Consider the following 14,953-nt stretch of genomic DNA (forward strand, 5'->3'; position numbering starts at 1 on the left):
AATGAAGTAAAGAATCGATAGTAACATCCGCAGTGCCAACCAGTTAGCAACCATAATGCCACATAGATAACATTGGGTATGAGGCATGCATAACATCCCAATTTAAATGATAAATATTAGCCATTCAAACTCCTATTCAAAATAAATCTACAAGTTACAACCCCTAATTTTTTCATCCTTTTCAACTAAGCACAATATTATACGTAGGTAACATATATTAAAATTACTTTATAGATGGTAAAATTTTATATACAAACAAATGTAATGACTAATTATGCCAACACAAATGCCCAAATAAAAAAATTATACTAGTATACTATTAAAATGAGACAGGTTAGAGCATTAAAATTTCATACTATAACTGAAAATTCAGTAACTTGCCTTTCCTCGGAATAACCTTCATCAATATCATCATATGTTGCATTTACCATTGGCGTGTCGGCCAATGTCTCCTCCCATATGGGTGTTTCTATACATGTCCTGTTCGTACACACTTTATCCCCCCAATGCATCTGTTTTGTGAATCTTGGCTACAATTTTTGTTTAAATAAATTGGAGGATGAACAACGATAAGTGATAATAAAAAAAGGTCACCTAACATAAATATAATCCGATCAAGTAAATCTAGTACACCCAAGTATATAAATGATTTTAATTCGAAATTTTACCCAAGGCTACTTCGTGCCGAGTATAGTACAGAATGGACAATAACATCCGTAATTCCAATCAGTTAACATCCATAAGGCCACACGGATAACATCAGGTGTCAGGCATACATAACATCCAAACTAATAAGACAAAAATTAACTATTCGAAATACTATTTAAAGTAACTTGTATTGGCATTACTTAGATCTTTATTTAATTGGAAGAACGCTCATCAAATTGTCATCCATGTTGCACATTAAAACCAAAGCAGTTTAGTAAAGGGTATTTAGCTATGCACATAAGGGTATTTATGAAATGAATGCTAAAACACAAAAAGATGTATTTACATGTGTAAGGTCTATTGCCATACTCAAGATAAGTAGCTCCAACAGTTTTTTAAAGATAGACCTACAAGTTACAGTATCAATATCACACTTCTAAAATTAGATAAATAATTAATTACTCTATACATGGTAAAACTTTATATACGATTAAAAAGACGCAAAATTTAAAAAATATTTATACTATAATACTATTAAAAAGACGCATGTTAGAGCAATAAAATTTTATAACAAAACTGAAAAAACATTGAATTGTCTTTTTTTGGAAGGATGTTCATCAAATTTAGCAGGTGATGCATGACCAACTGGTATGTCGGTCTCATTTTCATCTACCATGGGATCTTCTTTACGAGTCTTTCTATTAGACTTTCTTTTTTTCCTAATGCATCATCTCTTTGATACACGGTTGTGCTTTTTCGATAACCCAGACATCTTCCCAATTAAATTTAGAAGTCCCTACAGTGGACAAAGTATAAGTTTTATTTTTGTTAGAGCTTAAAAGAAGTGATCTGATTAACATATCTTTCACACTTATCACTATTAAAAGATTATATATCTATCATATGCCTCACCAAGTGAGATGTGATTTCCTCTTCATCCATCTTCTTCAGATCAGTAAGCGACTAGTCTCTGATCCACGGTTCTCTCCCATTATATCTTCCTAAATCTCTATTATTGTTAGCATGAAGATATATAATCTGAAAGTTATAGTAACTGTTATAAACAAGGTATACTATAAAATAACAAACAACAAATCAAAAGTTGGGGATATACGGCTCACCAGTAATGCGAACATACATTCATCCACTGTCTTCTTCCCTACATCCTGAAACCTCAAAATTCCCTTAATTAGAAAATTATAAATGTACCTTGCCCAATATATTTTCCTTGGGTTCGATACATCAATGGCAGTCCGTATATGTATGTCTGAAGCGGTGGCTTTTGGCGAGGGAAAGAACAAACACTTCGCTATTGCCATGATGAACTGTCTCCGAAAGTTAATTCCATCGGCATCGAACTGCATCAAGCATGTGATAACATCCCTTTTCAAATTTGCTTGTGTCTTTTCTGTGAAGTTGTTAACAAGTCGGTGCTCTGCTGGTGTTTCTGGAATTTTGAAACTATTCCCTATCAAACACAAAATGAGTCGATGCAGTCCAAATCTTTAATGGCTAATTTTACTGAAAACATATACTCAACAAGATTATTGTGGATAATTTTTTCCTTGTCTCCCTATTTTATTTGGGGATTGCTTACTATGGTTCGGTAGTCCAAAACACCGCGCAATTGATTGAACTGATATGAGAATTTTTCTTGTTCCGACGATCAAAGACTTCTCATCCCGACTATATGATGATGTTAATGCCACCATCATATTTTGGTTGACAGCCCATTCAAGTACATATTGCAGCCAGCCAAATCCCATGTTCTACACCTCCATTATTTTCTCTGTGTCCGCGTCTGAGCCTAATTGCTTCATAACTGAAGCCACGCAACATGGCGAGCACCTAGATACCAGTATTTTCTATACAAACATTCATAATCAGCACAAAGTGACAACGAAGGAGAATGTCAGTTTTAACATTTACTATTAAAACACAATATCCCGAGTTTATAGTTAATTCACCGCTAACCATTCAACGTACCTTTTTTGGTCCACCAGTTTTTTTTTTTTTTTTGCGGTCCTCTTTCGGAAATGTTATTCTTATGTGTCTCTTTTTTTCTCCTGGTACGAGCCATGTCTACTTCTTGTTTTTTGAACACCTGTTCATAAGCAACTGCTATATATACTCAAATAACATACTTAAATTAACCGTTAACCTACCAACATGTTTATCAATAACATAGATACACTAACAACTTTGCTTAGTATAACATCTATGGTTGAAACATATCTTGCTCTATCATTATACTATCACAGTGGCCCCTCAAAATACCATTTACATGTCCAACTTTTTGAGAGTTTACTGTTAATCTCTATAAAATTTTAAATTCGATACCCACCTAAACTAATAACTTTGCTTGCAAATAACTTTGAATAAAAATATGATATCAAAAGATTACATATGAAATTATGATCCTCCCTCATATTTCTACCGTGATTATTGTGATAACCATATTAATTAGGTTAGTTCAATACAAAAATCATGATTATTTACTATTTATCCATCATTCTCATAATCATTTCACTAAAGTAACTAATCAAAATTCAGTGAATTAATTTATTTAACTATATACCATTATTTAAATAGTCATATATGTATGTATGTTCAGTTTTTAACCGACATCAATAAAGATAAAGCAATTCACACAAAAAAAATTTCATGCAAAATTTCAACTCAACCTTTTATAAAGATAAAGCAATTCACACTAAAAAAATATCAAGCACAACATCTCTATTGCATCCGTATTTAGAGGGATTTTTTTATTTACATGAATAAAAACAAAAATCTGAGAAAAAAAATAATTTGCCATTAACTTTAAGTACTCCTAATATACTCCCACTATAGTTAACTACCATAATCAGTCAAGTATTAAAAAATACATAATCTAAGTGACAGACATGAAAAAAATATTTTATTCATATTTTTTTCTGTCTCATAGTAGAATTGACAAAGAGAAAAAAAATGAAAGGTACCTCAAGCAGCTAGAATGAAAACAATTTCATTTTTGCTCAATTCCTTCACCTCAACTTTATCATCTAGAGACACAATTGTCGCTTTTTCAGTGGAGACCTTCAAAGTATGGAGGTAACCTGAACGAAATGGCTACTTTACATTAGTCACATAGTTAATAACTTGAAAGAAAGCACAACACCAAGCACGCAAAATAGCAAATCAATCCACGGTTGAATAGATAAAAAATTAGTGGAACCCTAACACTCCATAAAAATCATGGATGCTTATCAAAATGAAAAAAGAAAACCCTTTTTTGATACCTTCCCTTCATCTCCAATCCAAAATGCCATCTTTACAAGTTTTTTCCTTTTCCCAATCCTATCAACGTGAGATAAAAATCAAAATTTTCATCATTAACATCGACTCCAGCCACATACAACAACTGATAATGGAGCTCCAATATGCCAATTAATCGAAACACAATTAATCGAAACATAAAAATATATAACATACTTATAGGAGTCAGAGACAAGGCTACGCCATGCTCGACTTTTTCAGTGGAGACTTTCGAAGTATGGAGACAACTTGAACGAAATGGCTGCTTCATATTTGTCAAATTATTAACTACTTGAGAGAAAGCACAACACCAAGCACCCAAAATAGAAATTCAAACCACGGTTGAATAGATAAAAAATCATGAAAACCGTAACACACCATAAAAATCATGGCTACTTATGAAAACAAAAAAAAACCCCTGATGCCTTCCCTTCATCTCCACCCCCCAAAACATCATCTTTTTCAAGCTTTTTCCTTTTTCCTTTTTCCAAACTCATTAACATGAGATAAAGACCAAAACATTCATCGTTAACATCGACTCCAGCCACATGCAACAGATAATGGAGCCCCAATATGTCAATTAATCGAAACATGAAATTAAATAACATACTTATAGGAGTCAGAGACAAGGCTATGGGATGCTCCAATGACGAAGTTGCTGGGTTTCTCCTCACTGCGTCTTTTCATTTTTCTCGATTGTGGGGTTATGGATGGAATGAAATGGGGAGAAAAATCTTGATCTTTCACTCGGGTTAATTTCGTAGTGTTTTCGAATGTTAATCTATTGGACAGAAATTGCATTTTAATTGAAATAAATGTAGATGAGAGATTTTTAGGAATTTGATTGAGAGGAAACTGAAATTAAATTTGGGAATGAAATTAATTACTCCAAGCATGGAGAAGAAGGTAGAGTGATAAGTATGTTATTGATAAGCAAGTGTACTTCACTCGCTTATCATGAGACTGGCATTTATTCTGTACTATATCTATATTATACATTATTTTTTGGCTACCTAGCGCTACCCTATCAAATATAGGATAAAGTATTAAATTGGTGCCCTACGTTTGGATGTAATCATGTTTTGGTCCTTAAGGTTTAAAGTGTCCTATTTAAATCCAAAAAAATTTCATTTAGCTTTAATGTAGTCCCACCGTGAGATCAAAGTTAAATAATTAACAGAATGTCCTACATAACAGCATAAGATCGATAATCTAAAAAATAAATTCAAACTCCAGAAGTACAAAATCAACTGTATATGCATCAATACATTTATTTATCATTCTTCTTACCATTTAAATAAAATATTTTCTATAGAATTAAAGAGAATGATAAATAAATATATTGAATACATCCACGGTTTATTTTGTACCTCTGGAACTTGTACTTGTTCTTCAAATTATCGATCTTGTTCTTGTACTGCTGTTATGTAGGATATTCCGTTAATTATTTAACTTTGATCTTACGGTGGAACTACATTAAAACTAAATGAAATTTATTTGTATTCAAATATAACACTTTAAATCTTAAGGACCAAAATAGAATTACGCCCAAATATAAGAACGAATTTAATACTTTACCCTCAAATATATTGATTATTAACATTTTTTCAGATGGCATATATAGTATTTATTTATAAAAGTAATTCTCACTCATTGCTGATAATTTTTTTTCTATCGTCTTTATAACTATTTTTCTTCATATATTCACCTATTTTTTGAGTCAAATAAGAAGTCAACCATTAAGTAGAAAAAGAGACATAACATAACATGTAAATAAAAGGAAAATTCACCTAATTTTTTTCCCTCTTTGCTTCTCTGCCTGATTTCTCTTAGTCTTTCTCTTGGATCGTTACTCAATCCATGTCAATCACCATCTACTTATGTAATTTGTTATAGTTTGTTTTGTCATTAGACACAGTTGAAGTGCATATTAAGCCATAGAACCTCTCTTTAGCCACTCTCATTGCATAATAAAGTTTAGAAAGTATATAATAATGTGAGAAAAAAAAAAGTAGTGTGACAAACAACTTACTATTGTTTTTTATTTTTCATTTTTTGTTTAAAAAAAAGACTATATAAGCTAGTTCTATAGTTTTTATATTGACTTAGCTTCGAAAATCTAGCATAGAAAGGAAGCCACATAAACAAGTCGAAAAATGGTGGAAAATAGGAACAACTCTAAGCTCCTTAAAAAACAATAGACAATGACCTAAGTGCACTAAATAAATAAATAAATTGGATTTTGAAATAATAAACAAGCTGAATTACCATGAGCCACTAATTCTCACCATCCAAAGATTCAAATTTAACATTGTGCAAAAGTAGTTGTAGAAATATCTATGTCATAAAATAAAAAAGTTATACATTTAAAATACTTAGCTTATAATCTTATATACGATTTTTTTAAATAAATTAATTAAATTCAATATTTATACATATATGTATACAAATCTTGCACCAAATGTAAATGAAATAAGTATTAGAGTGCAAAAATATAAATAATTTAACAAATATATATTTGTAAATGTTGAATTTAATTTAATTATTTTTAGAAAAAAATCTTCTTATTAAGGATATCAATTATAACGTAGATTAATTTTTTAGAGAAAAAAAACTATAAAATAAAATTTTAAAAAAATGAAAAGTTGAATTTTAATACAAAGTGGATATTACTATATCATCCATAAGTAAATTTAAAAGAAATTCGCATAAAATCATTTATTTATCTTTACCAAGCTTTTTAAAGTTAAAAAAATAAACAAAAGAAAAGGAAGGGAAAACATTTTTTTGCTATACTTGCATTCTTGAAATTCTCATCAAGAAATGTGTAATGGTACAGCCGTACAAGAGACCATGTACATCAAAACTAAGGACAATTAAATAAAAGGTGATGAGATTAAAGATTGTGTAGAAAGAAATGAAGTACAAGAACAATGTCTCCTATGAGATTATTAAAGATTAATATATATATATATATATATATATATAATAGAAAAAATAGTGGTGGTTAGATCAAATGTTTCCTTAACCTCCATTAGTTAGCATTATTATTTACCATATTTATTTATTATGCTAAGCATAGTATGCTTTAACTTAACTCCTACTCAAAAAAAGGCAACAATAAAATTCTTCTTCAATTCTCTGTCAAAAAAGAATGTCCTAATCATTCTGTTGTTGTGGTGTGCATTATTAATTTATACTCTTCCTTTTCTTTTGCAAATTTGCTATTACATACCTCTTTCTAAGCTTTTTGTCACTCCCTTCAATTCATCCTGTACTTCTTCGTCCCTTCATCAATAATAATGAAGCACCACATGAGAGGAAAGCTTCCTCGCCCAATCATTATCACCACAATTTGTGTTCTTTTCTTTGTAGCTGCTTTGTATGCTGAGAGGCTCAGTCTCATTTCCTCAAGAAGATCCATCTTCAACTTCAAACCATGTTCTAGGAAGTACAGCAAAGCAAAATCTAGTAAGTTAATGAAAAACTTTCCCAAATGCCAATATTAATTTGTCCACAATCATATATATATATATATATATATATATATATATATATATATATATATATATATATATATATATATATATATATATATGGTATCTCCTAATTCAATAAGTCAGAACTAATATCTATTTTTTACCAAAATTCTTTTAGCACATTTGTTTGATTGTCCGAGGAATGTATATGTATTTATATGAAAACTCACGTGTAGCGAATTTTACGTGAAGTTGATAATTGAGAACTGTTAAATAACAATTTAATCAAATTTATCAAATTATTTAACGACTCTCAATTATCAATTTCAGTGCGCCTGAATTTTCTTTATATATGTAATGCATGTTCTAAATATATTATTTAAAACCACTTCTAATTTGTTTATATTTTTTTTGTGTTTCAATAGACTTATTATGATTACTTCGTATGTAACATCCGTTTTCCCTTTCTTCAAATTTAAATTTCAAGTTAAAAAAAAATTAGTTAGTAAGAGATTTAAAGTTTTAAATTTTAAAATTCGAATAAAATTCTAACGGTCATCCCAATTTTTTTTTTTAAATTTAAGTATCCTAGCCATACATGTTAATAAAAGTGAATAAATAAAGACCAACAAATAAAAGCTCATTCCTCTTAATCCTATTTTTCTATCTTCTTTTGAAAAAAAAATTCCATGTACAAACATAAGAAAGAGTCAATACTATAAATTGATAGAAAGGCTTTAAAAAAAATTGGAATCCTATGTTTTTGTTTTTTTATGTGCTTTACGTATGTTATAATTCTCTTGTTATTATTACTATAAATTCCTATTTTATCATCTTTATTATTACTATATATACAATACTTTATCTTTTCATCTCTGATATTTATATATGGCCTTTGATTTTTTTTATGCACATAGAATGCTTGTTTCATCATTTTAATTTTCTCACATTCAAATTTTTATTTTCGATTATATATGTGTGTGGATGATTCTGTAATTATATTATTATTATTATTATTATTATTATTATTATTATTATTGTTATTATAGAAGCCTTTTAAATTAGGAGCATATAAGTGTCTATATATGATTCTATTATTATTATTATTATTATTATTATTATTTCCAGAATCATTCATACATATATTTGAAACTAAAAGTTTGCATGTGAAAAACTTAAAATGATGAAAAAAGCCTCCTTATATATGTATGTGTATAAAAAAAAATCAAATACCATGTATAATAATATTAGAGATGGAAAGATGAAGTATTATATGTATAGTAGTAATAAGAATGATAAAATAAAGTTTTATAGTAATAATAAGGGGTAAGTATTATTTTGGTTCCTGATGTTTAGGGTCATAATTAAAATTGTTTTCAACGTAACTTTTTTACTTAGAATCGTCTTTAACGTTTTATTTTGTATTAAAATCATACTTTTTAATAAAATTTTTTATTTTATTACTGAATTATTTCTATCCTAATAAAAAAATTATAAAATAAAAAAAAAGACACGAGGGGGAGGGGAGAAAGGAAAAGAGGAAAGGATGCGAGGAAGGGGGGAGAGGAAGAGAGGAAAGGGAGAGGGGGAAGAGGGGAAGGGGAAGGGGGCGAGGGGGGACGGCACCGGCGAAGTTTGGAGTCGTTATTGTCGTTGCCGTTGCGAGTCAGGGAGAGAGCTTCTACTTCTGCACCGCTGCTCCTCACCGCCGTATTCTCACTGCTACTCCTCGTCCCTGCACCTCCTTGTTTCTGCTTCGGCATCTGCTTTTTGCTTAAGCTTCTGCTTCTTGTTTCGGCCTCTGCTTTCTGCTTCTTCTATTTCTACTTCTAATCTTATTCTGATTTGTTATTTTTTTATTTTATTGTTGTTGTGTGTTGATTTGATTGTTTAATTTGATGTTGTTATTTTTGGATTTTTATAATGTGTTATTGTTGGTGTTTTTGAATCTGATTATTAGTATTAAACGGGAGTAAGGGAGGAGGTGGTGGTGGAGAGTATTTTTGTCCGTAAAAAGTTAAAAGGACGATTTTAATACAAAATAAAATGTTAAGGACAATTCTAAATTAAATAAAAAGTTAAAAGGACGATTTTAATACAAAATAAAACGTTAAGGACAATTCTAAATTAAAAATTACATTGGAGACGGTTTTGATTTTGACCATAAACATTAGGTTCCAAAATAATACTTATCCCTGATAATTATAAAAAAAAATTATAATACATAAAAACCAAATAATGAAGCAAAAACATAGGACTCCTACTTTTTTAAGTTCCTTTATTAATTTATAGTGTTGGCTCTTCCTTGTATTTGTACACGATTTTTTTTAAAAGAAGGAGATAGAACAATAAGATTAAGAGAAATGAACTTTTACTCGTTAGTCTACCCTATTTAGTATTTATCATTTTTATTCGCATGTGTGGCTAAGATATTTAAATTAAAAAAAATAGGGTGACGGTTAAACTTTTGTTCGAATTTTAAAATTTGAGATTTCTAGTTTCTTACTGATTGATTTTTCTTTTTGAACTTGAAATTTCAAGTTGAAGTTTGAAGAGAATGAAAACGATAGTTACATCATGAATGTATATATATTTTCAAAAAACAGAAATAAACTATAAAAAAAAAAATCAGCAATATATTTATCAAAAGCTATAATATAAAGATGAAGTTTTATTTCTTGGTTTGATAAAAATTAATTATTTGAAAGTTAGCATTTGCAATATCTCAAATGATTGTTTTATTATTGGAATACAATAACAGATGAGAGAAAATCAGAGGTATTAGCAAATACATCATGGATTGATGATAGGTTTGATTTTGATGCTGAAGAGTGCAATGTTGCAAATGGGAAATGGGTGTTTAACAAATCAATAGAGCCTTTGTACAATGACACAAGCTGTCCCTACATAGATAGACAATATTCTTGTTTCAAAAATGGAAGGCCAGATTCTGATTTCCTCCGTTGGGAGTGGCAGCCTGAGGATTGCACCTTGCCAAGGTAATCTCTAATAACCTTCATCAAATTCATCTCTTCTAAAAGGTTAAATTTTTACGGATGGAAACTCAGGTACAGTGAACTTCACATGAAGTCGACTGCACCTGAACTTTTACTATTTTTACATTAATTAATTTTGTGACAGAATATCAATTTTTGTATAGAAAAAAAAGTTTAGTGTTTGATTTTATCTTATTCTCCTTATCTTCATTCTATACAAAGAAAGAGTTTTTGAATAAATTATTAGATTTAAGAATATAACATACAAACAAAATAATTTTTAGAAAGTTGACTGGTATTAACTGAAAAAATGTTAGTTCTCTAACATTATTACATGTATATATTTGAATGTTAGAAAATAAACTTTTACATAAGGAGATATATTAGTATATAATTATTTATGTACTTTTATTTAATAAATAGTTAAACTTTTAAAATAAGTAATTTCAAGACAATTACTAATAATTTATACACTTATTTACAACATATTTTTATTCAAATTAATCAATATTATGAGAGACTCAATAAATTTTGATTGGTCGAATAATTAGTTTATTCGTCTGCTTAAACAAGTGTTATGAATTTAAATTTTGCTTTGTGCATATAAACATATCGTGATGAAAAACTAAACAAAAAAAATTTGATAGTCAAAAGCTCGAAAACGACAAATGACAAACTACATTTAACCTTTATTTATAAAGACAAAATGTGATGAAGTTACATGTTTAGAATCCAACTGCAGAACAAGGGTCTAAAGTGGCCATAGTTCCCTAAATTTCTAAAAAAAAAAATTAGCTAGTAGTATTATTTATTTAATTATATGTTTATATCTACATGTGTATGTGTATTGGTGTATAGTGTGTCAAAAAAATCTTTTACCAATGATTATAAAATTTTACATCGATTGATATTTGGCATAGTAATTTCTATTTATTTAAAAGTAGATATAATTTAAAAATAATATCAGCTAAAAACTTATTGAGACTTAAATAATAAAAATATTGGTCTAATATTGTACGTGAGACTCAACATTAATTTTTTTTAAGTGTTTGTATTTGTTGTTCCTTGTATAATTGATATTCTACTTTTTGTATTTTAATTTTTAATTTTTAATTTTATAATTGTCTTTTAGAGGTTTATATATATTTTTGTTAGGCTAGGATTAAAAAATGCCAAAACTAAAAATGACTGACTCATTTTTCAGGAGAATATAAAGAGAACACATGATGGATTAAATTCTAATTTTTTTTTATTTCAAATTCAGTGAGTAATATCTAAAATTTTATTGAGCAACCTATTAATTAAATAGCCTACTGAATAGTATTCTATGAAAAATTAAATTATTCTAAAATTCACTTCAAGTGTAATTATCGATGATTTTAGTTCTATGAAATATTATTGTTGAACAAATCTTAAGATACCAAAATTTTTAAAATATATTTTTGAGTAGTAACTTTTATATAAAATAAAATGTAACTACTAACTCAAAATATATATAATTGTTTAATGGACTATATATTATTTTTGTTTGGTCCCCTGTTACAAAATTTCTAATTCCGCCACTGTTAGAATCCATACTTATTTGACAATTAAGAAGATTTTGGTAGATTCAATCCAGAGGTGGCTCTGAAAAAGATTCAAGGCAAGAGGCTACTTTTCGTAGGAGATTCACTGCAGAGAAACCAATGGGAATCATTTGTGTGTTTGGTCCAAGCTATCATCCCTCGCAAGCAAAAGTCTATGAAACGAGGTCGTGTTCATTCTGTTTTCAAAGCCAAGGTATTGCTTCATACACTCACTAAAACATGAAGCATTGAAGCAACATTTAGGTTGTGTTTATTTCTTAGAACAGGATAAGATAAGGCATTTAGAATAAGACATAAAGGACAGAAATACAAAATTTTGTGTTCTTATATTTTGTTTAGTGATAAATTAAAATAAATTATGAAAATCTAATTTATTCTTATTTTTTTTGTGTTCTTTGTTAGTGTTTCGGTGTTTTTACTGTCAATATGGACATAAAATACATTAATTCAGTATCTCTAAACACATTGTTTCTATTCATATCCTTTTTGTCAAACACAATTTTATATATCTGTATCTTTGTCTCAATGTCATGTCTTTATAAATAAACACAACCTATATCTTAATCATATGTAGATGGTATCTAAAAAGTTTTAATAGAAAGACAAAGTATATGTAATATGTAATAAAATAAGAGAAGCAGAATACTGAAGCCAAATTTAATAACATAACGAAAATAATTATACATAATTCTTATGTATTGCTTAAAATATTTTTAAATCTTAGTGGAGACACTTGTTTTCGCAATTATATAATTGTATCCGGCCCTGATTTCATATGAATTTTCATAAATGTGGTTGACATGCATAGGAATATAATGCTACAATTGAATTCTATTGGGCACCATTCCTTGTTGAGTCCAACAGTGATATCCACATAATTGGAGATCCAAAGAAGAGAATAATAAAAGTTGATGCTATTCAAGAGAGAGCTAAAAACTGGACAGGGGTTGATATTCTTGTATTCAACACCTATGTTTGGTGGATGAGTGGCCTCAGAGTTAATGCATTGTAAGTACTCCTCTTTACTTAATTTCAACTTAACCCTTTACATTATTCATAAAGACAATATCTAAAACTACCTTATATAATATAATATTTATAATTAATAATTACATATTTATTATATTTAAAATTATATAATTATTCTAATAATAACTAATTTGAGTTGGTTGAGTGGTTAGCATACTTAAATAAGTGTCAGGAGGTTCGAATTCCACCTTATACATGCAGCAATCCATTAGCCAGCGACAAACTCTTAAATAAAATTCAGATTCGCGACGAATTAGTATTTAACTTGTCGAATTAGAAGATACCATAAAAAAATGATAATTAATTAATACTAAATAAGATAATTTTAAACCATTTGAACTATTTTTTTATTGTCTCCCAAACGTTATTCATAGATTATTTTACACCTTAAAGGCTGAAGTTAATGACAAACAATACAGTGTGTAAGATCTTAGCTTAATTAAATTTGCAGATGGGGTTCATTTGCTAATGGAGAAGAAGGGTATGAAGAATTGGAGACACCAATTGCTTACAAATTAGGGTTGAAGACATGGGCCAATTGGGTGGACTCAACTATTGATCCTAACAAAACTCGAGTCTTCTTCACAACTATGTCCCCTGCACACACTAAGTAATCTCTTCTTTCTAACAATATAACTTAAAAGCTCAAGATTTCTTTACCAACTTTCTCTTTATAATAATAAATTCTAGTTTTGATGTTACTAGTCATAAAAAAGTATATATTTTATTTTGTTTTCAGAAGCGAAGAATGGGGCCACAAGGATGGTGTGAAATGCTTCAATGAGACAAAGCCAGTGAGGAAAAAGAACCATTGGGGAAGTGGTTCCAATAAGGGAATGATGAGTGTGGTGGCAAGTGTTGTGAAGAAAATGAAGGTTCCAGTGACAGTGATCAACATAACACAAATATCAGAATATAGAATTGATGGTCATTCCTCAGTTTACACTGAAACCGGTGGCAAATTGTTAGATGAAGAGGAAAAAGCTAACCCTAAAAATGCAGATTGTATACATTGGTGTTTGCCTGGAGTTCCAGATACTTGGAATCAAATCTTTTTGGCTATGCTATAACACATACACATGTAATATTAATAGACTAAAATTAAGAAGATCCATGCCTTTTTTCTTTTCTTTGACATGAAGATGTCTTTCATGTAAAGCGCACACAATTATCTTTTGTTGGTGTCTGTATGTCATATAAATATATATTCATCACAAATGCCTAATTTGAAAAAAAAAATTTGATTTGTTACCAAAGAAAGGTTATGATAATGACTTTTGAATTACTTTTGTCATATATGATATATCCTATCATATATATGAGCCAATCCCACTTATAGTTGTTTAATTTTATTGCTAATTTGCCACGTTAAAAAATAATATAAATAAAGGGATAGTATATTTTTTATTCTTATTCATAATTTTATATTTAATTTTAATTTTATCTCTTATATGTTTCAAGTATACTTCAATTTTTTTAACATAGGTAAATAGTAAATGAATAATATATGCTATATATTTATACACACTAGCACTACAAGAAAAGTATTGAATACTGTCGGATTTAGCATCGACGAGTAGTGACGATTTTTCTGTCAAATTTACTTACGATAATGGCATCGAATTCGTAAGGTTAAGTAATTACCGGCAGATTCATATTTCTGATAGTAAATTCGCTAATAACATTCGGAGGGAAACAAATAAATTGGTGCGTTCTTTAGGATTGGATTTATCGTTGGAAAAATTCAATGGTAAACTCACTTAGTGAAACACTGCGTTTTGGTGACCTGCAATGGTTTACCGTCAGATTTTTTGACAGTAAATCCAACGGTAATTGGGCCGTAATCATCTTCCTCCCTCGTTCGAATTTCACTCTCTCTCTCTCTCTCTCTCTCTCTCTCTCTCTCTCTCTCTCTCTCAAT

At 29.1% G+C, this 14,953-nt stretch overlaps 1 protein-coding gene across 1 annotated transcript; it reads left to right on the top strand.

The window, feature by feature from the left end:
• Nucleotides 1–7,101: 7,101 nt before the first annotated feature.
• Nucleotides 7,102–14,292, top strand: LOC112750434 (protein trichome birefringence-like 3). Its single transcript, XM_025799147.3, has 6 exons — nucleotides 7,102–7,413; nucleotides 10,183–10,420; nucleotides 12,025–12,196; nucleotides 12,812–13,011; nucleotides 13,484–13,642; nucleotides 13,772–14,292. Exons 1-6 carry the CDS (start codon nucleotides 7,245–7,247, stop codon nucleotides 14,100–14,102), a joined length of 1,269 nt encoding a protein of 422 aa, XP_025654932.1. The 5' UTR covers nucleotides 7,102–7,244; the 3' UTR covers nucleotides 14,103–14,292.
• Nucleotides 14,293–14,953: the final 661 nt, after the last annotated feature.

Source organism: Arachis hypogaea, chromosome 2, assembly GCF_003086295.3.
Source record: "Arachis hypogaea cultivar Tifrunner chromosome 2, arahy.Tifrunner.gnm2.J5K5, whole genome shotgun sequence".
Lineage (NCBI taxonomy): Eukaryota > Viridiplantae > Streptophyta > Magnoliopsida > Fabales > Fabaceae > Arachis > Arachis hypogaea.

What these genes read in the sequence shown, in the direction of transcription:
- LOC112750434 (XM_025799147.3), top strand. Translation starts at nt 7,245, where the DNA reads ATGAAGCACCACATGAGAGGAAAGCTTCCTCGCCCAATCATTATCACC. An exon ending in GGCCTCAGAGTTAATGCATT is followed by an intron (nt 13,012 to 13,483) that starts GTAAGTACTCCT and finishes TTAAATTTGCAG; the next exon opens with ATGGGGTTCATTTGCTAATG. An exon ending in ATGTCCCCTGCACACACTAA is followed by an intron (nt 13,643 to 13,771) that starts GTAATCTCTTCT and finishes TTTTGTTTTCAG; the next exon opens with AAGCGAAGAATGGGGCCACA.